At 33.4% G+C, this 22,360-nt stretch overlaps 4 protein-coding genes across 4 annotated transcripts; all 4 read right to left on the bottom strand.

Annotated features, from left to right (window-relative positions):
• Positions 1-5,104: 5,104 nt before the first annotated feature.
• LOC116139745 lies at positions 5,105-5,440 on the bottom strand. The gene has a single exon (XM_031425409.1). The coding sequence runs from the start codon at positions 5,438-5,440 to the stop codon at positions 5,105-5,107; it is 336 nt and encodes a 111-aa protein (XP_031281269.1).
• A 1,346-nt stretch (positions 5,441-6,786) lies between these two features.
• LOC116139746 (cytochrome b561 and DOMON domain-containing protein At5g47530-like) lies at positions 6,787-9,201 on the bottom strand. The gene is made up of 2 exons (XM_031425410.1): positions 8,986-9,201; positions 6,787-7,983 (listed from the first exon to the last, which is right to left on the bottom strand). Exons 1-2 carry the CDS (start codon positions 9,199-9,201, stop codon positions 6,787-6,789), a joined length of 1,413 nt encoding a protein of 470 aa, XP_031281270.1.
• A 6,911-nt stretch (positions 9,202-16,112) lies between these two features.
• LOC116139747 (E3 ubiquitin-protein ligase ATL9-like) lies at positions 16,113-16,670 on the bottom strand. Its single transcript, XM_031425412.1, has one exon. The coding sequence runs from the start codon at positions 16,668-16,670 to the stop codon at positions 16,113-16,115; it is 558 nt and encodes a 185-aa protein (XP_031281272.1).
• Positions 16,671-18,310: 1,640 nt separating this feature from the next.
• LOC116139748 (probable E3 ubiquitin-protein ligase XERICO) lies at positions 18,311-18,952 on the bottom strand. The gene has a single exon (XM_031425413.1). It carries the CDS (start codon positions 18,950-18,952, stop codon positions 18,311-18,313), a length of 642 nt encoding a protein of 213 aa, XP_031281273.1.
• Between the last annotated feature and the right edge of the window lie 3,408 nt (positions 18,953-22,360).

Consider the following 22,360-nt stretch of genomic DNA (forward strand, 5'->3'; position numbering starts at 1 on the left):
GTAGCAGAGAGACAGCAGCAAAACAGTAACAATATAGCAGTAAAACAGCAGCGAAACATCAACGATACAGCAGCATCAAGGCATGCAAAAGCACTATTCTTAAGATCAGATTTCCACCCCACTGGAAGGATCTTCCCGATGCAAATGACTCAGATGTGGACCGACCTCCAGGATACAATGACGAGCTTTTATTTAAAGTACACTCTTTAACAGAAGCTTAGAACAATATAAGATAAGATAGAGGTGCTGAAGGAGAGCTGAAAAAAATAAAAATGTAGAGGCAAAATGAATTCTCTCAAGTAGGAAAATTGTCACTGCATAAAAGAGAATAAAACACCCCCTTTTTACTTGCCTCTTACATGTAACAACCATTTTTAATTAAAAAAATGAAACTATCCAACTATGATTTGAATTGTAAAGTAATTGAAGCAATTGCAATTGCAATTGCACTCAAGTCATTACAGTCCAAAATTTTAATTACTTTCAAATCATAACAGTCCAAAAATTTAATTAAAAAATTGGTATTTTGAAATACCATAACAGCCCAGCTTTTATAATAATCCCTCACATATTTCAACATAACCAATCACTACTGATTATAGAATTTAATGTTTATGAGTTGGTGTCTTTTGGACTATGAACCAATCATAGAGTAACTAAACGCAAGTTATAGAAATTTAGTGAAACTAAGTTTCTATGAACCAAACATTTCTTTATGTAATTCAGAGGATTAGTTCCTCATACTAAATTCTCTACATTGTATACTGTTCTACAGTTTAGCACTTTATGACCTTGTGCTAGCCTGGATTTTATGAGTGTTCTAGAGATGCCTGCCTAAGCTCTCATAGGAATCGACCCACTTCATTTTTCAAGTCATTTATCAATAAATGATAATCATGGACTTGTATGGATACCTCTTTTTCTTCTACCATTTTAAAATCTAGGAAGTTTCCTATGACATATTTTTGTGATCCAGCATCCTCAACAACATATTTCTTTTTCAGGGTTGTCTATATCTCATGCGCAGTCTTATAAGCGCAATAACATCATAAAACTTATTCAATAATGTACTGAGGATAGTATGGCAACATACCTTATTTCCTTTCTTCCATGTATCAAGTTTTTTTGTCAAAATTGTCCACTTCAGGCTTTGGTTCTTCTATTGAGAGATAATCTGCAAAACCGAGCATGTCCAGGGAGTTGAATACTTTTTCTTGCCACCTCTTAAAATGAGCTCTGGAATAATGCTCAATTTTAGAGATGTCAAGAAGTGATTTGGCAGTGAGAATTGCAGCGTTCATCTCCAAAAATTCTAATCTTAAGATTGTTGAAATTTAATACAAATTAGCAGTAAAACAGTGAAAGAAAAGCAACAAAACAGCAGAAGGACAGTAGGAAAAATAGCAGAGAGACAGCAACAAAACATCAATGATATAGCAGTAAAACAACAACGAACACAACGATACAGTAGCATCAAGACGTGCAAAAGCACTATCCTTAAGATTAGATTTCTATTCCACTGAAAGCATCTTCCCGATGCAAATGACTCAGATGCGGACTGACCCCTAGGATACAATGACGAGCTTCTATTTAAAGTGCACTATTTAACAGAAGCTTAGAACAATATAAGATAAAATAGAAGTGTTGAAAGAGAGCTAGAAAAAATAAAAATGTTGAGGCAAAATGAATTCTCTCAAGTAGGAAAATTGTCACGGCATAAAAGAGAATAAAACACCCCTTTTTTTACTTGCCTCTTCCATGTAACAACCATTTTTTTAATTATTAATATTGGAACCATGATTTGAATTGTAAAGTAACCGAAGCAATTGAAATTGCATTCAAGTCATAACAGTCTAAAATTTTAATTACATTCAAATCATAACAGTCCAAAAATTTAATTAAAAAATTGGTATTTTGAAATACCATAAAAGCCCAACTTTTATAACAATAGTAACTGTTTATGAGTTAACCTAAAAGTTTGGTTTAACTCTAGGTGATGGTGTGTCATTGTATTCCAAGGGTAAGGGAATTCAAGACAATGGCAAAAGTAAATTTTGATTTGGAAACAGTATTGGGCGTGGGCGTGGGCGTGGTAATAACAAAAGATGGGTGGAATCGGAAGTGTTACTGTAAGGGGAGTTGGCCATACGGAAATTAAGATTTGAAAATTCGTTGTTGAATATGAGGAATGAATCAATTGAATTATGAATGTTTATATAGAAAGAGTGGTAAATAAGTTTCCAAATAAAGAAAGGTTAGATTCTTCTATTACTAATATAACACTTACGGTTTATGGAATTTTACAAGAAGATGAATTATGCTCCAATTATATGTATTTGGTACATTAGTAGTTAATGAAAACTTATCCTGTTTACTTTTCTCTTTCCTTTTAATAAGGTTTATGATATTTAATATGTATAAAACCTGTATTTCAAATTATGTTGAAAAGATATAAATACAATTATGAGAATATCAGTTTAATTGATCTTTTTACTTAACATTTGTAAAATATAAACTTTATATATAATTGATAATATATTATTAACATTTCAATCCAATTTATAGCCAAATCGCTATTCGGGTAAATTAGAACCTTTTATTTCTGTGAACAAATTGGTCTGGTATCAACATGATGGAATCATATATGTGGAGAGGATTAATTATTAATCTTTTTCTTAACCTCTGTTGATATTATAATTTGAACCAAAAAATAAACGAAAACTTTGTCGAAATTCTTATAATAATAGTATTATTAATCAACAGTATTTACAAAAAACAAGAACTACCCAGTAACTAAAACCCTAAAACTCAAAAGAACGGAAATAATTTGAAACCAAGCTTGAAGTTTGCCCTCATTCTCATAACACGGCAACTGGTAACGGCACAAGGGGCACATATGACTCTGCTGAAATCTTTGCACCTCAGACCACTCAAAGAAACCCTCTTGCAATTGCGTACTGTAACTTGTGATTGGAGAAGTATAAGCCCGCAGATTCCATTAGGGTTTGTGTAGGCTACAGAGCCTGTGAGCCAACCATGCCTTTCCCAGTCGGTTTATAGCCCAAGCAACCCATCTCGTTGGGTCAGTTCCTGACCGACGAAAAGCTAAGTCGAGAGTGTTGGTGTCCTGGTGATAGTTCCAGTGAAGATAAGAGTTGAGAGCTTGAAGATCGTTGCATGCACGGAGGAGTTGTGATTGTTGGAGAAAGAGTAGGTGTTGCATGTTTGAGATTGAGGCGACGAGGAGGAGATCGACGAAGCAAAAAGAGAGCTAATATGAGAAAGTAAGTAGTCATCTTTCTGAGAAGAGAGAAAAAGAAACTAAAGATCAATTACAGGAATAACTAAATGGAAACTCAAATTTTAGAATGAGAATTAGAGGTGTAGAGTGCACATATATATAATTGTCCATAGCTCTCCCAATAGAATAGAATACAACTCCTATTCCCAATATGACTCGTACGGTTTATGGAATTTTGCAAAGAGTTGAATTCTGTTCGAATTATTTTGCTATGTTACTAATTAATGAAAATTTATCCTTTATTTTCTCTTACCTTTTAATAAGATATAAAACCTGTTCAATTGTGTTGATCAGGTATAAATACAAATATGATTAATTATTTAGTAACCAGTATTTATTTTAAAGAAATAGCAAGAAGTAATCTAATTATATAAGAAATAACCACGTTTGAAAATTATGACACAAATAGACTAATTTATATTAATTTCTCCTCTATACCACTTGAACAATAATGATATATTATATGTTTTAAAGCACATTCTCATGTGGTTTACTGTGTTTTAATTAGTTGAAATTTAAATATAATAATCCACTTATATAGCAACTGTTAAAATAATTTAGTGTTAAACCGATAAATTAGTGCATAAAATCTAGTGCCATATGATTTGAGGGATAATATTTTAAATCACTATTAAATTAATAGGTTATTCTCCTAAAATCAAACCTTTTAAATTGTACGAAAACTTTTGACATAAGAATTTCATCAAATTCTATAGTAGTTATTAATCTAACGGTATTCACGAAACAAGAACTGCCCACACTAACTAAAATCCCAAAACTCAAAACAACTGAAATAAGTTGAACCATGCAAAACTTGTAGTTTGCCCTAATTCTCATAACATGGCAACTGGTATCGGAACAAGGGGCACATATGACTAATTTCCAGCCACTTGAGGATGCAGTCTTTGTGATAAAAATGCCCACAAGGCAACCGCACAATCTGATAAAGATGACATTCTGATGAATTTCAAACTGTCACTCCTATTGAATCTGGACAAGTTTGAAAACTCACTTTTTCCAATTTCTGAATAACTTCTTTACTAGTTGGAATAGGCCTTGGAACATCTGTATTGATTCTTCGAGTATTTCAGTCTGTGATCGAATAAAGGTGCGCTCTATCCTAATGTAAGAATTTCACAACCATTGTTTCTCGCCATCTCTCTGCTATGCTCAACTTGAGATATTCCGATTCAATTACTTCTGGTTCCTGCAGTGCCATTTTAGAAAGTTTTTCGGATATGATTCTTGGACCTTCTGGATCCAATAGTTGTTGAAATTTATAAATTAGCAGCAAAACAGTGGAAGAACAGCAACAAAACAGCAGAAGAACAGCAGAAAGTAGCAGAGAGACAGCAGCAAACAGTAACAATATAGCAGTAAAACAGCAGCGAAATCAACGATACAGCAGCATCAAGGCATGCAAAAGCACTATTCTTAAGATCAGATTTCCACCCCACTGGAAGGATCTTCCCGATGCAAATGACTCAGATGTGGACCGACCTCCAGGATACAATGACGAGCTTTTATTTAAAGTACACTCTTTAACAGAAGCTTAAACAATATAAGAAAGATAGATTTGCTGAAGGAAGCTGAAAAAAATAAAATGTAGAGGCAAAATGTTCTCTCAAGTAGGAAATTGTCACTGCATAAAAGAGATAAAACACCCCCTTTTTACTTGCCTCTTACATGTACCAACCATTTTTAATTAAAAAATGACTCCACTCATAAATTATAGTCTCAAACTTCATTTACACTAAGTCATAACTTCACCGAGACCGAAAAATAAAAGGAGGACAATTAGAATTACAGAGCAGAGCCACAAAAGGGGCAGAACCTGAACTCAGGATCCACAGCCCGGTCACAAAAACGACATCTGACATCATCGGAAACGACACTCGGTAACACCGACTCAGACTCAACAGACTTAGAAAGAGCAGGAGGAAAAAAGAGATTACAGTTATTACAATGCATTAGAGGCTCTTTGCCGGGCCATTTCCACACTGGAACAAAGAACACCTTTAAAACTTTCTCATATTCAACAAGATCGGCTCTTGACCCGCAGTTTATGCACCGACCCGCGCCTGATTTTAGCACCTGACTCACCTGTTGGTTCACTCCTCCCACGAAGAAGAAGAACATTTTTAATTTTGGAAATTTGTTTAAGGCTTTCGGTGGTGGGTGAATTGTATATAAGAGGTTGGAGTTGAGACTCTGAGACGGTTCTGGGTTTTTCTCTGGCTTCTGCGCAGTATTTTAGTGTCGTTTTAAAGGTGAATTATAGGAATACATTTTTTTCTTAGAAATATGGCGGTTAAATATTAAAGGCCACTTAACATTTATGTTCATTGGTTCGTGATTTAATTATTTTAACTTTTAAGGGCTTATTATCCTTATCACGCCTAATGTTTAAGGCAGTATTATTCAGAGCCCATATGTATTAGAAATCATCAGCTTTCTCCCCTCATATTTTTATAAAATTATCTCTTATCTGCCCTGATCATATTTATTTTGACCTTTAGATTTCATGGCTAAAGGGAAGTAGGTGATGATTTAATGAGTTTTGATAATGTATATTTCCTTAACTTAAGGGAATTTAAGAGATAAAAACTCTTATTTTGACTTTTGAGGGGAACAACTTGTTTGCATCTCTTAAGTTTGGGATTGATTTAATATTCATAAGTAACACCTCTTAGAATTATAGAAAATAATCAATAACCTTTTCTTAAGATTTATAAATTTTATATAAAAAGAAAACGCAAATTTTTTCAAACAAAAAATACAAAAGGGATACTTTATCATCATAATTATCCTCAAAACTCAAAACCCTCAAAACAAATACATGAAATTAAATTCTTATTGTAAAATAAGATACATAAGATATAGTATCTTTTTTTCTTTTTGTTTTATTGGGCAAATTTTATCTTGAAATTAATTAGCAACTTGTGCATTTGGTATACAGGTAGAATATTAATTAATTAACCCAATTAGTTCTTTTAATTATTTATTCAATAATAAAAAACTTGTAAGAAAACAACATCCATAATGTGATTATACAGTACTACACAAACCATCTCTATAATTTTGTTCCCCCTAAGTTGGCTTAGCTTTATTCAGAGAAGACATGGTAAAAAAAAATTGTCCAAAGAGCAATAGCATCACTGCGTCCAGAGTTACCAATTTAATTTACAAATAAAACATATTTGCAAAGCAATCAAATAATAACTCTCTCTTAACAAATTAGTCTTCTGCAGAAGTAAAACTATAAAAGGATTTGAAGACAGATATTCTTAAGATCGGTTATGGAAAATAAGGAGATACAATCCCTTCAAAAACGAAGTGCTTATATTTATTAATAAAAAGAAATATATTGTCTACCGTTACAGATTTAAAAAATAAAGAGTTCCATCTATACTACCAATAATCTATAAACAATCAAAATAAAACGTAAACTGTGAAATTCCGTCGTAGCCGAACATGCATTTGCTTTATGCAAGAACCGGGGCAGTCTCTTTCTTTGTCCTGATAATGATGCACCAGGTTATGGCTTCCAACACAGCAGCTATAGAGCCCAGAAACGTGAGAATGCCAATGTATGTCCACTTCCAAATCTTCGACTCCAAAATGCTGATGCCTTGGAAAATGTTAACAATGCTCAAAATAATGATAGCATATCCAACGGAATGGTGGTAGATGTTCCAGTATAATCTGTATTTGTGATCTTTGTTTGGCCTCAATTTCAACGCAAGAACTTGAAGGAAGCCCAGAATGAAAAGTAGTATGCCGATATATCTATGAGCATTAAACTGAATGCCATGAGATTTGTTCCCAAGATAAATGCCAGTCGCCGCTGCACCGAGTCCTATTGTATAGGCTAAACACTGGCATATGATATGAGCATAAAACCATGCTGGATCTTTGAATACTTTCATGTACCGAGCAGTCATTACTCCTATTGGCATCAGAATGCCCCAACTCACCATGTTAACTGCTCCATGGACCTTCTTGAATACAAGACTCGAGCTCCCTCCTCCTTTTGTGGCCACAACTTTTCCTGAAAGAAGATCCACAGTTCCCATTGATTTAACGTTCTCGCCGCTTACAGGATGCATGCCAAGACTATCTCCATCAATCGGACCTTCTTGCCATACATGGTTCACCGTCGTCATGTTCTTTGGAAGCACAATCGTTGCATAAATAATCATCTCATTATCGGCAAACTCTGCTGAAATCTTTTGCATCTCAAGACCACTCAAAGAACCCTCTTGCAATTGCGTACTGTAACTTGTGATTGGAGAAGTATAAGCCCGCAAGATTCCATTAGGGTTTGTGTAGGCTACAAGAGCCTGTGAGCCAACCATGCCTTTCCCAGTCGGGTTTATAGCCCAAGCAACCCATCTCGTTGGGTCAGTTCCTGACCGACGAAAAGCTAAGTCGAGAGTGTTGGTGTCCTGGTGATAGTTCCAGTGAAGATAAGAGTTGAGAGCTTGAAGATCGTTGCATGCACGATAGGAGTTGTGATTGTTGGAGAAAGAGTAGGTGTTGCATGTTTGAGATTGAGCGGACGAGGAGGAGATAGACGAAGCAAAAATGAGAGCTAATATGAGAAAGTAAGTAGTCATCTTTCTGAGAAGAGAGAAAAAGAAACTAAAGATCATATTACAGGAATAAGCTACAATGGAAACCTAAAATTTTAGAATGAGAATTAGAGGTGTAGAGTGCACATATATATAATTGTCCATAGCTCTCCCAAATAGAATAGGAATACAACTCCTATTCCCAATATGACTCGTACGGTTTATGGAATTTTGCAAAGAGTTGAATTCTGTTCGAATTATATTTGCTACGTTAATTAATGAAAATTTATCCGGTTTACTTTTATCTTGCCTTTTAATAAGAATATAAAACCTGTTCGAATTGTGTTGATCAGGTATAAATACAAATATGATTAATTAATTTAGTAACCAGTATAATTATGTTTAAAGAAAGTAAGCAAGAAGTAATCTAATTATATAAGAAATAACCACGTTTGAAAATTATGACACAAATAGACTAATTTAATATTAATTTCTCCTCTATACCACTTGAACAATGATGATATATTAATATGTTTTAAAGCAGCATTCTCATGTGGTTTACTGTGTAATTTAATTTTAGTTGAAATTTAAATATAAATAATTCACTTATATAGCAATTGTTAAAATAATTTAGTGTTAAACCGGATAAATTAGTGCATAAAATCTAGTGCCATATGATTTGAGGGATAATATTTTTAAATCACTATTAAATTAATATAGGTTATTCTCCTAAAATCAAACCTTTTAAATTTGTACGAAAACTTTTGACATAAGAATTTCATCAAATTCTCATAATAGTAGCATTATTAATCTAACGGGTATTCACAAAACAAGAACTGCCCACACTAACTAAAATCCCAAAACTCAAAACAACTGAAATAAGTTGGAACCATGCAAAACTTGTAGTTTGCCCTAATTCTCATAACATGGCAACTGGTATCGGTACAAGGGGCACATATGACTAATTTCCAGCCAATTGAGGATGCAGTCTTTGTGATAAAAATGCCCACAAGGCAACCGCACAATCTGATAAAGATGACCATTCTGATGAAACTTTTCATAACAAATGGTGCACTCCCTAATTGAATCTGGACAAGTTTGAAAACTCACTTTTTCCAATTTCTGAATAGCTTCTTTACTAGTTGGAATAGGCCTTGGAACATCTTGTATTGATTCTTCGAGTATTTCAAAGTCTGTGATCGAATAAAGGTGCAGCTCTATCCTAATTGTAAGAATTTCACAATCATGGTTTCTCGTCATCTCTCTCGCTATGCTCAATACTTTAGATATTCCCGATTCAATTACTTCTGGTTCCTGCAGTGCCATTGTAGAAAGTTTTTCGGATATGATTTTTGGACCTTCTGGATCCAATAGTTGTTGAAATTTAATACAAATTAGCAGCAAAACAGCAGAAGAATAGCAGTAAAACAGCAGGAAAACAGCTGGAGAACAGCAGGAAAAATAGCAGAGAGAGCAGCAAAGCAACAATGATACAGCAGCAAAATAGCAACGAATATAGCAGCGAAACAGCAACGAACATTGCAGTAAAACAGCAATGATACAGCAGCATCAAGGTGTGCAAAACACTGTCCTTAAGATCAGATTTCTGCCCCACTGGAAGGATCTTCCCGATGCAAATGATTCAGATGTGGACTGACCTCCAGGATACAATGATGAGCTCTTATTTAAAGTACACTTTTTAATAGAAGCTTAGAATAGTATAAGATTAAATAAAAATGGTGAAGGAGAGCTGGAAAAAATAAAAATGTAGAGACAAAATGAATTCTCTCAAGTAGGAAAATTGTCACTACATAAAAGAGAATAAAACACCTCATTTTATACTTGCCTCTTACATGTAACAACCATTTTTTTAATTATTAAGATTGAAACTATCCAACTTTTATAACAACCATTTTTAATTAAAAAAATGAAACTACCTAGCCATGATTTGAATTGTAAAGTAACCGAAGCAATTGCAATTGCATTCAAGTCATAACAATCCAAAATTCTAATTACATTCAAATCATAACAGTCCAAAAATTTAATTAAAAAATTGGTATTTTGAAATACGATAACAGCCAGCTTTTATAGCAATCCCTCACATATTTCAAAATAACCAATCACCACTAATTATACAATTTAATATTTATGAATTTGTTTCTTTCGGACTATGAACCAATCATTGAGTAACTAAACGCAAGTTATAGAAATTTGGTCAAAATAAGTTTCTATGAACCAAAAATTTCTTTATGTAATTCAAAGGATTAGTTCCTCACACTAAATTCTGTACATTGTATACTGTTATGTAGTTTAGCACTTTATGGCCCTTTGCTAGCCTGGATTTCATGAATGCTCTAGAGATGCCTGCCTAAGCTCTCATAGGAATTGACCCAATTCCACACTCACATAGGTGAATCTCCATAAGGTGTGAATTGCAGTTTTTCACACCACTATTTATGTTAGCTATGGATTTCATGAAAAGTAATTTTACTCAACCTTATTTACAACAATCAATATCATCTCGCCATAGGGAGGACTTTCCATAGATAAAATTCAATAATACTTATTAAGACAACAAGTAACTTGTTATTACCCTTACGAACCTACTTCATGGGATCTCCAATCACATAGGTAGGGTTATCATCACTCCTACCTTATGCTTTAGGCATAAGTCCCATCCCCCTCGACATGTATTCCACTAACCTCTTACTTAGTGGTTTAGTCAGAGGATCGGCCAAGTTTAACTCTGAGATAACAAAGTCTATGCTCACTACCCTAGATTCTAGCAGTTGCTTTATAATGGTATGTCTTATTCGAATATTTCTGCTTTTTCCGTTATAAAATTTGCTCTTTGCTCTCGCTATTGCGGCCTACCAATCACAATGAATTGATATTGAAACAGGAGGGTGAGTTTCAATGGGAAGATCTGCTAAGAGATTCCTTAACCACTCAGCTCGAAACATACATTTTCTAAGGTGATAAGCTCAGACTCCATGGTAGACCGAGCTATGCAAGTTTGTTTGGAAGACTTCCATGACACAACACCTCCACCAAGTGTAAGGATATAACCACTTTTGGATTTTATTTCATCTGAATCTAATATCCAATTGACATCGAAATATCCTTCTAATATAGGTGGTGTACTTCCAAACGTTAGTCTATAATCAATGGTGCCCTTCAAATATCTAGCAACTTTGTCTAATGCTATCCAGTGATTCTTATCAGGATTATGAGTATACCTACTCAATCTAGTGATAGCATAAGTAATATCAAGCCTCGAACTATTCATTAAGTACATAAGACTACCAATGATTTGGGCATATCTATTTTGACTCACACTGTGTTGTGTATTTTTCTTAAGTTGAGTATTTCCCTCATAAGGAGTTGAGAAGGGTTTACTGTCTAAATACCCAATTTTTCTTAAGAAATTTTCAACATAGTGTTGTTGTGATAACTTAAGACCATCACTTATCTTAATGGTTTTAATCTTAAGAATAACATTTGCCCCTCCCATGTCTTTCATATAAGAATTTGGGGCAAGAAACTCTTTAGTCTTAATTATCACATCCATATAAGCACTAAATATTAACATGTCATCAACATAGAGACATATTATCACATAAGTGCTGTCTTCAATTGATTTAGAATATATACATTTATCTGAACCATTAATTGTATAACCATTTGAGACTAATACTTGGTCAAACTTCTCATGCCATTATTTTGGTGCCTGTTTAAGTCCATAAAGAGACTTTACCAATTTGCACACTTTATGCTCATTACCTGGGATAACACAACCCTCTGATTGTTTCATATAAATTTCTTCATCCAGGTCTTTATTAAGAAAAACTATATTTACATTCATTTGATGTATATATAATTTGTAAATTGCAACTAAAACAATTAACATTCTAATTAATGCTATTCTTATTATAAGAGCATAAGTGTCAAAATAATCTATATCTTTCTTTTGTGTATAACCTTTGACAACCAATCTTGCCTTGTATTTATCAATTGATCCATCAGTCTTTAATTTCTTTTTAAATATCCATTTACACCCTATTGGTTTAGTTTCTTGAGGCAAATTAACTACTTCCCATGTATGATTACTCATAATAGACTCAATTTCATTATTTACCGCCTCTTTCTAAAGGGATGCATCACGGGAAGTCATTGCTTCTTCATAATTCTGAGGATCATTCTCTGTAAGAAAGACATAGTAATCATCACTAAAACTTTTGGCTTTTCTTACTCTCTTACTTCTTCTTATTCTAACTCTAAACTTTAAAAAAAATTCTGAAGAGTTTCATTTTGAGGAGTACTCTCAAAAATTTCATTTTGAGGTAAAGTCTTTTCACAATTGATTTTCTTAGGAAAAACATTCTCAAAGAAATCTGTTTTTTTAGATTCAATGATTGTGTTTGCATTATGCAAACCAGCCTTTTGCTTTAATACCATGAATCTATAAGCAGCACTAATCTGAGCATAACCTATAAACATACAATCAACAATCCCGGATCCTAACCTTTTCCTTTTAGGTTCAGGAATTAGGACTTTAGTGAAACACCCCCACACTTTAAAATATTTTAGGTTAGGTACATGACATTTCCAGAGTTCATATGGTGTTTTGCCTGTTTTCTTAAAAGAAAATCTATTTTGTATGTAACAAGCTGAAAACATTACTTCCCCCCACAAATTAATAGGTGCTCCAGAACTAATCAACATAGTATTCACCATTCCTTTTATAGTTTTGTTTTTTTCTCTCAGCAACTCCATTAGACTGTGGAGAATAAGGAGGTGTAGTCTCATGTATAATACCATGATCTCTACCAAAGGAATCAAAGTCATTTGACTCATATTCGCCTCCTTTATCCGTTCTTAACCTTTTAATTTTCTTATTGAGTTGATTTTCAACTTCATTTTTATAAGTTAAGAACATTTTAATTGCTTCATCTTTACTTTTCAATAAGTATACTCTAGTATATCTAGAGTAATCATCAATAAAAGTTATATAAAACTTTTTTCCTCCTCTAGTCATGGTCTGTTTCAAATCTCTAAGATCACTGTGAATTAAACTTAGAAGCTCATTTTCTCGTTCTAAAACTGGTTTACAAGTCTTTTTAGTGGATTTAGATTCCACACACAAATCACATTTATCAATATTTGAAATATTGACATTTGATAATAAACCAAATTCTTTCATCTTTTTCCGATAACCATAATTCACATACCCTAATCTACCATGCCATAAATATATTGAATCAATAACATAAGCAAAAGAAGATGCATTTTCATTCATAATAATATTAAGTACATTGAGTTTAAATAACTCTCTAGAACAATACCCCTTCTCAACAAAAGCCCCATTCTTGGACATTACAATTTTATCACCCTCAAAAGAGACTTTTACTCCAGCCTTTCCCAATACATAAACATGTGCAAGATTGTATCAAATGTTTAGAACATTTAAAACATTACTCAGTGAGAGGGGTTTTCCCATAAGTAAGTTTGAGAAGAATTTTCCCCTTTCCCAAAATAGTAGTAGCACGGGAATCATCAAGGTAAATACATTCTTCTCCATCCCTCATTGGTATGTATTCATAGAAAGAGTTTCTATCTCCACAAATATGCTTTGTGGCCCCAAAATCAATTGTTCATTCTTTCTTTTCAACAACCATGTTCACTTGTACAACCACAACAACAATAACATCATCTCCCTCAGCCAGATTGGCTTTTGGAGGATTTTAATTTATTGCCTCCAGTTTTTTTGTTTCTGCATTGGCTAGCAAAATGCCCAATTTTCCCACACACAAAACTATGTCCTTTCTTTTTGAAAGTGTTGGGGTTTTTGTTAAACAATTTCTTGTTATTGTTCTTAAAACTCTGCGGTTTCTCGTTCGTAGATTGAGGAGGAGCCACTTGGTTTTCAACAACATTAGCCTTGGATGTCAATCCCTTGGCCTTATCAGCTTTATCTCTAAGCCTATTCGTCTCCTCAATCCTAATATATACTATCACATCTTCTAAGCTCATTTGCTTCCGCTTATGTTTCATACTATTCTTGTAATCTCTCCATGAATCTGGAAGTTTCTCAATTAAACAACCAGCCACAAAAGTTTCAGGAAGAATTATTTCTTTATTTTTCAAGTCATTTATCAATAAATGATAGTCATAGACTTGCATGAATACCTCTTTTTCTTCTACCATTTTAAAATCTAGGAAGTTTCCTATGGCATATTTTTGTGATCCAGCATCCTCAACAACATATTTCTCTTTTAGGATTGTCTATATCTCATGTGCAGTCTTATAAGCACAATAACATCATAAAGCTCATTCGATAATGTACTGCGGATAGTACGCCGACATACCTTATTTCCTTTCTTCCATGTATCAAGTTTTTTATCAAAATTATCCACTTCAGGTTTTGGTTCTTCTGTTGAGAGATACTTTGCAAAACCGAGCACATCAAGGAGTCGAATACTTTTTCTTTTCACCTCTTGAAATGAGCTCAGGAAAAAGGCTTAATTTTAGAGATGTCAGGAAGTGGTTTGGCGGTGAGAATTGCAGCGTCCATCTCAAAAAATCCTGATCTTAAGATTCTTAAAATTTAATACAAATTAGTAGCAAAACAGTGGAAGAACAGTAACAAAACAGCAGAAGAACAACAGTAAAATAGCAGAAAAACAGCAGGAGAACAACAAGAAAAATAGCAGAGAGACAACAACAAAACAATAATGATACAACAGTGAAACAACAACGAACACAGCAGCGAAACAACAGCAACAAACATAGCAGTGAAACAACAGCGTCAAGGCGTGCAAAAACACTATCCTTAAGATCAGATTTCTACCCCACTGAAAGTATCTTCCGGATGCAAATGACTCAGATGCGGACCAACCTCTAGGATACAATGACGAGCTTCTATTTAAAGTGCACTCTTTAACAAAAGCTTGGAACAATATAAGATAAAATAGAAGTGGTGAAGGAGAGCTGGAAAAAATAAAAATGTAGAGGCAAAATGAATTCTCTCAAGTAGGAAAATTGTCACTGCATAAAAGAGAATAAAACACCCCTTTTTATACTTGCCTCTTACATGTAACAACCATTTTTTTAATTATTAATATTGAAATTGTCCAGCTTTTATAACAACCATTTTTAATTAAAAAAATGAAACTGTCCAACCATGATTTGAATTGTAAAGTAACCGAAGCAATTGCAATTGCATTCGAGTCATAACAGTCCAAAATTTTAATCACATTCAAATCATAACAGTCTAAAAATTTAATTAAAAAATTGGTATTTTGAAATACCGTAATAGCCCAGCTTTTATAACAATAGTAACTGTTTATGAGTTAACCTAAAAGTTTAACTCTAAGTGATGGTGTGTCATTGTATTCCAAGGGTAAGGGAATTCAAGACAATGGCAGAAGTAAATTTTGATTTGGAAAACAGTATTCGGCGTGGGCGTGGGCGAGGTAATAACAAAAGATGGGTGGATATTGAAAGTGTTACTGTAAGGAGATTTGGCCATACAGAAATTAAGATTTGAAAATTCGTTGTTGAATATGAGGAATGAATCAATTGAATTATGAATGTTTATATAGAAAGAGTGGTAAATAAGTTTCCAAATAAAGAAAGGTTAGATTCTTCTATTACTAATATAACACTTACGGTTTATGGAATTTTACAAGAAGATGAATTATGCTCCAATTATATGTATTTGGTACATTAGTAGTTAATGAAAACTTATCCTGTTTACTTTTCTCTTACCCTTTAATAAGGTTTATGATATTTAATATGTATAAAACCTGTATTTCAAATTATGTTGAAAAGATATAAATACAATTATGAGAATATCAGTTTAATTGATCTTTTTACTTAACATTTGTAAAATATAAACTTTATATATAATTGATATTATATTATTAACATTTCAATCCAATTTATAGCCAAACCGCTATTCTGGTAAATTAGAACCTTTTATTTCTGTGAACAAACTGGTCTGGTATCAACATGATGGAATCATATATGTGGAGAGGATTAATTATATTAATCTCTTTCTTGACCTCTGTTGATATTATAATTTGAACCAAAAAATAAACGAAAACTTTGTCGAAATTCTTATAATAATAGTATTATTAATCAACAGTATTTACAAAAAACAAGAACTACCCAGTAACTAAAACCCTAAAACTCAAAAGAACGGAAATAATTTGAAACCAAGCTTGAAGTTTGCCCTAATTCTCATAACACGGCAACTGGTAACGGCACAAGGGGCACATATGACTAATCTCCAGCCACTTGACGATGCATTCTTTATGATAAACATGACCACACGGCAACCGCAAATTCTCAAGATGAAACTGAAACTCTTCGGAACAAACGGTGCACTCCCTCATCAACTTTAGACAATCTTCAGGCCTCACCGTCTCCAACTTCTGAATCGCTTCCTTGCTGGCGGGAGTACTCCTCGGAACACTTTGCATGAATGACTGTCCCGTTTGATCCTCAGAGTACGTTGCCGAAACTAAAACGAAAACACCGATGGTTAAAACTGTAGCATCACTATCGATAGGGTCGGTCTCCATCTCTCTTTCAAGACTCATAAACGGATATGCGATTGATTCAATTTCTTCATCACTACTTATAGGCTCGGTCTCCATCTCTCTTGCAAGGTTCATAAACGGAGATGTGATTGATTCAATATCTTCGGGAGAGAGCCCTGTGGGAGCAAGTATTCTTGAAACGATTGCTGGACCTAGCTGATCCAATAATAAATATTGACGAGAACACATGGCGTTGAGTCCACAAGCTGAAGGGCTCTGTTTTTGAACAAGTGAATGAATTAGATGTACTGGAGTGGGAAGATTTGGTCTTAGTTTATATGGATATGAAGTAGGTAAGTAATTAATCTCCTAATTCAGATTGGCTTCTTGTTTCTATTTGGAAACTACTTGATACGCAAGTTAATTTCCTTATTTTGATTACAAGATCATCAGGTATAATTCTAATATGATTTACATTGTTGTTTAATTTCCTAATTCAGATCGGCTAACTTAAAATCTACCCTTTAATTATTTTGTATTTTATGTGTATAAGATAAAGATATTAAATTTTCTAATGAAGACAGGTTAGATTCTCCTAACATAACACGTACGGTTTATGGAGTTTTACAAGGAGACGAATTCTGTTCGAATTTTGTTTGGTATACATTACTAATTAATGAAAATTTACCTGTTAACTCTTTTTTCTCTTACCTTTTAATAAGGTTAACGACATTTAATAAAGGATATAAAACCTGCTCGAAATCTGTTGATCAGATTTTCTCTTACCTTTTGTGATCTATACTTCGTACTAGATTACCTTTTAAAAAATATGATAAATAATTTAGTAACGAATATAATTATGTTTGAGAGAAAATTTAGCAAGAAGTACAGTACAGAAATAATCACGTTTGAAAATTATGACACAAATGGACAAGTTTAATAGAAATTTCACCTTTACACGACTTAAACAACAGTGATTAATTACCAGCATTCTGTATGATCTACGGCAGTTCAAAAAAATTCGTAAATTGAATCGAAAAACCGATTTTTTGATGAAACTAATTCGGTTTTGGTTCAAGAATTTTTCTGAACCAATTTTCTGATTCGATTATCGGTTTAGTGGATTATGAGAACCGATTAACTGAAATCGGTTTTGGAATAAAAATTAAAAAACCCAAAAGGGATAAAAGGTTCAAAACCAGTTAACTGGTCTAGTAAATTTTTTTAAAGTTTTGGTATACATTTTTACACTGCTTGGGGGAAACTGGTTCAAAAACGGTTAATCGGTTTTTAGGAACCGATTAACCGGAAAAACAGCTCGGTTCAAAAACCAGTTTTCTTCCATAATCGGTTCAATTTAGGTTAAGAGAAATCCCTGAACTAAAAAATTGGTTTGGTTAAAAAAAAAAAAAGAGTATTCAGACCAATTAACCGGTTTTGAACACTCCTAGTATGATCTCATGGTTTAACGTAAAATTTAATTTTTTGAAATTTATATATAAATATTTCCCTTTTATTATTAATTGTTAAAATAATGTATGTTAAGCCAGAAAACCTAGCGTGACTGCTAGACTGATTTGGAGTGCTATCCTGGTAAATTGAAACCTTTCGATTTTGTGTTCATACATATCGGCCGGTATGGTATCAAAATTGTCTTCATGTAATCACATGGAGAGGAATTAAATTAATAGCTTTTGTGACCACCATTGACGTGCAATTTGAACCGAAAAAATAAACGAAAACTTGACATCAAAATTTCATCAAATTCTTATAATATATAGAAGTATTATTTATCTAACTACCATTACAAAAGAAGAACTCCGTACACTAACTAAAACCCTAAAACTCAAAAGAAATGAAATAATTTGAAACCAAGCTTGTAGTTTGCCCTAATTATTGGAACACGGCAACTGGTACCGGCACAAAGGACACATATGACTAATCTCCAGCCACTTGACGATGCAATCTTTATGATAAACATGTCCACACGGTAATCGCAAATTCTCAAGATCAAACTGAAACTCTTCGGAACAAACGGTGCACTCCTTCATCAACTCTAAACAATCTTCAACCCTCACTTTTTCCAACTTCTGAATAGCTTCTTTACTGGCGGGAATACTCCTCGGAACAGCTTGCATGAACGAGTCTTCACGTATCCTTTGATCATCAGAGTTCGTCGTAGCAACTAAAACGAATACACGGATAGTTAAAACTCTAGCATCCCTATTGATAGGGTCGGTTTCCATCTCTCTTGCAAGGCTCATAAACAGAGTTGTGATTGATTCAATATCTTGAGGAGAGAGTCCTGTGGAAGCGAGTATTCGTGAAACGATTGTTGGACCTAGATGATCGGATAACAAAGATTGACGAGGCCAAACAAGGCATTGACACTCCAGCCAGTTATGCGAATCGGAAGTCCGAGAAAACACCAAGTGGATTCTGAAAACGTTAGTGGGGAAGATGGAAGTGATAAAGTTGTTGTTTAAGGTGGTATCGATGTAGGGTTGAATTGAGTAGGGAAAGTTGGCCATATCAAAGTTCTGAACAAGAGAATGAATTAGAAATAATGGAGTGGGAAGATTTGATCTTAATTTATAAGGATATGTAGTTATGCAGAAGTTTATTTCCTAATTCAGATTAGCTTTTTGTTTCTATATGGACACTACTTGATACGAATTTCCTAATTCAGATTGGTTTCTTGTTTCTGTTTGTGCACTACTTGATACGTTTATTTCTTTGTTTTTGATTGGTTACAAGAAGATATGCTCATCAGATAGAATTCTAATTTGATTAACATTGCTAACGTAATTATTTATGGATACAATTTAGTATCAATTACATGTTTGTATAGAATACGCGTCTTATAAAACAAATCTCTTAAAGGGATTTTGGAGAGAGAATATCATTATTATTTTTCACTTATAAGATCGTGTAATATGAAGATTACGGTGGTAAAAATATGTCATCACTTTGAATTACTGCCGAGTTTATCTACGATTGCTTATCCAAAACAATCTTGGATGATCAACGGTCACAGAGACAGGGATTAGTAAAAACTTGTATGATAAATCTCACAGTTTTTCCATGATTGATTCCATTTCACCACTATGCACACACATCTTGACGGAAATAAATTCAAGGTTCGATTGCTTTGATCATCCTTGAAATTTGAATACCCAATTTAATGCTTAATCTCCCTTCAGAAACATGATTTACGAAAAAACTATTTATACACAAAAAAATAAAAATGCTCTGCAATTTCAATTCAAACTATGAATACTGGCATGAAAAAAATATATAAGCCTTTTCCGGATCAGTTATAGTAACACAAGTTAATTCGGTATTGCCCAATACACTGTTTTTTCATCCATTTAAAGGAACACAAATATTGCATTCAATTAACAATCAAATTCTTTACTGATTATTTTTCCAGTTTAGTCATATTTTCTTGGTCAAGGAGTTGATTTACAGCACATGAGGAATGCTTATAATTAGCCCAGAAAAAAAAAAAAAAAAAAAGGCATATTTTATGAGGAATGAGACCAACGGTCCCAATAGACAAAAAATATGGATGGTACTGTGATAACACTATGAAACTCTCAAGTAAAACTTAGCTTACTTCTTGTCCACAAATAAAATAATGGATGGGACAATTCCTAGAGTTGCATATGTTGAACACATACAAGTGACTTCTTCGCTTTGATCTCCAGCCACATCCCAACATAAAAATGATCAAAATTTGTAACACATACTGAAAATTTCACTTGGATTTGCTGCATATTATGTACAAGAAACTCCAACTAACATAACAGTCAGATTCTTGCTCCCTAATCTTCTTTTCAGTTTCATCCTAGGCAAAGCCATCTAATGTGACGTTTGCTGACAGTGTAATTTAAGATGATATTTTCAATTGGATGTCCCGATGGATCTGTACAAGAAACTCAACATAGGAGGGGCCTCTAGAATTCTTATCTTCTACCAGATATGAAAGGAACAGCAATCCTGAAGGCATAATAATAATCAAAGATATCTTATTATTATTTCAAATCTAATAAAAACTAAGAAAAGAAAAATTTCTCTCAGACCCAAGCAATTGATAGAACGGACAACACTGAAGCAACAATCTGGCTGCAAGTACAAGGGAACATAATTCACCACTCATGCTCTCAGTATGATTTATGTATTAATTCTNATTTGCTGCATATTATGTACAAGAAACTCCAACTAACATAACAGTCAGATTCTTGCTCCCTAATCTTCTTTTCAGTTTCATCCTAGGCAAAGCCATCTAATGTGACGTTTGCTGACAGTGTAATTTAAGATGATATTTTCAATTGGATGTCCCGATGGATCTGTACAAGAAACTCAACATAGGAGGGGCCTCTAGAATTCTTATCTTCTACCAGATATGAAAGGAACAGCAATCCTGAAGGCATAATAATAATCAAAGATATCTTATTATTATTTCAAATCTAATAAAAACTAATTTGTATTCTAAGAAAAGAAAAAATTCTCTCAGACCCAAGAAATTGATAGAACGGACAACACTGAAGCAACAATCTGGCTGCAAGTACAAGGGAACATAATTCACCACTCATGCTCTCAGTATGATTTATGTATTAATTCTCACGCAAAAATAAGGTTCTAATTATTTTATTTTTTTTATTTTTTTTTTTTTTTTTTTTTTTTAAGAGTAATGTGTCCATGAAAAACTCGAAGGTTGATATATGCATCAATCAGCAGACACCAACATGGCAATAATGATAAAAAGCAAGTTGAAATGCTAGCTGAAACAGATAAATTTCTTCTCATTTGAAAGTAAAAAATTTTAAAGAAATTGCAGGATGTAGAATCATGATCCAGGAGAGAAGGTATTAAGATATTTTTATCAATACGTGTATGGTGGCTAAAAGGTAATAGCTATGCACCCGTTCAACTCTGCATGCAAGCATTTATCTTACTAACCTACTAATAGCTCCTTTGTCCCCAATATTTAAACAATTGTCATACTAACATGGCATCCTTCTCCCTCCCAATATTTATATATTACTAAACTTATGTGAAAGAGAAATCAGATTACATCAAGAGGGGATAAAGGAAAAAGAATAACAAAAGATGCGTATAATATGATATGCTGCATATAAATATTTCACACAATTACTTGTCTAGCAGTAGATATAGTTAAATCTCTAGTTTGCATTAAAGGGTTATTATGCCCTGACCTGAAGCATCTCCTTTCTTGCATAACTTCAAGCTGCACGTAAGTAAAAAGATAAAAAATGCATCAATTTGAGAATTCATATTTACAATCAGAAAGATGTTGTCAAACCTTTCTCTGGAGATAAAAGAAAAACCAACAAAAAAATAAAGCATACCGCAGGTAAGAACATCTTTGGTGCTGTATCTCATTTATGACATCATTGAACTTCTTTGATAGTGGATTGTTATACTGCTGCAGCATAAACTGATCACAGAGAAGCATATGTTATGCATTGAAAATTCAAAAAGTTGGAAATGAATCTCAGCTTAGTATATTCAGCTGCTATACATCATTTACTAAAGCACTTGTTTTCCACAAACCAAACAATCTTATAACCAAAATTACCAANGTCATACTGCTGCAGCATAAACTGATCACAGAGAAGCATATGTTATGCATTGAAAATTCAAAAAGTTGGAAATGAATCTCAGCTTAGCATATTCAGCTGCTATACATCATTTACTAAAGCACTTGTTTTCCACAAACCAAACAATCTTATAACCAAAATTACCAACGAACGTTTTAACTACTGAATTAATAACATAGTAGTATGTGGGGTCTAGTTTCGCTTTATGTGTCACTTTAGGCTTCAGTTGCAAGGAAGCTTGAAGATTCTTTTTCTATACATCGAACTGAGATAGTGTATTTTTATAGATATGCATTTAATTTGCCCTTGTAC

Source organism: Pistacia vera, unplaced genomic scaffold, assembly GCF_008641045.1.
Source record: "Pistacia vera cultivar Batoury unplaced genomic scaffold, PisVer_v2 Contig359, whole genome shotgun sequence".
NCBI lineage: Eukaryota > Viridiplantae > Streptophyta > Magnoliopsida > Sapindales > Anacardiaceae > Pistacia > Pistacia vera.

What these genes read in the sequence shown, in the direction of transcription:
- LOC116139747 (XM_031425412.1), bottom strand. Translation starts at nt 16,670, where the DNA reads ATGTGTTCTCGTCAATATTTATTATTGGATCAGCTAGGTCCAGCAATC.
- LOC116139746 (XM_031425410.1), bottom strand. Translation starts at nt 9,201, where the DNA reads ATGGCACTGCAGGAACCAGAAGTAATTGAATCGGGAATATCTAAAGTA. An exon ending in CTATTCAGAAATTGGAAAAA is followed by an intron (nt 7,984 to 8,985) that starts GTGAGTTTTCAA and finishes CTAAAATTTTAG; the next exon opens with GTTTCCATTGTAGCTTATTC.
- LOC116139748 (XM_031425413.1), bottom strand. Translation starts at nt 18,952, where the DNA reads ATGGCCAACTTTCCCTACTCAATTCAACCCTACATCGATACCACCTTA.
- LOC116139745 (XM_031425409.1), bottom strand. Translation starts at nt 5,440, where the DNA reads ATGTTCTTCTTCTTCGTGGGAGGAGTGAACCAACAGGTGAGTCAGGTG.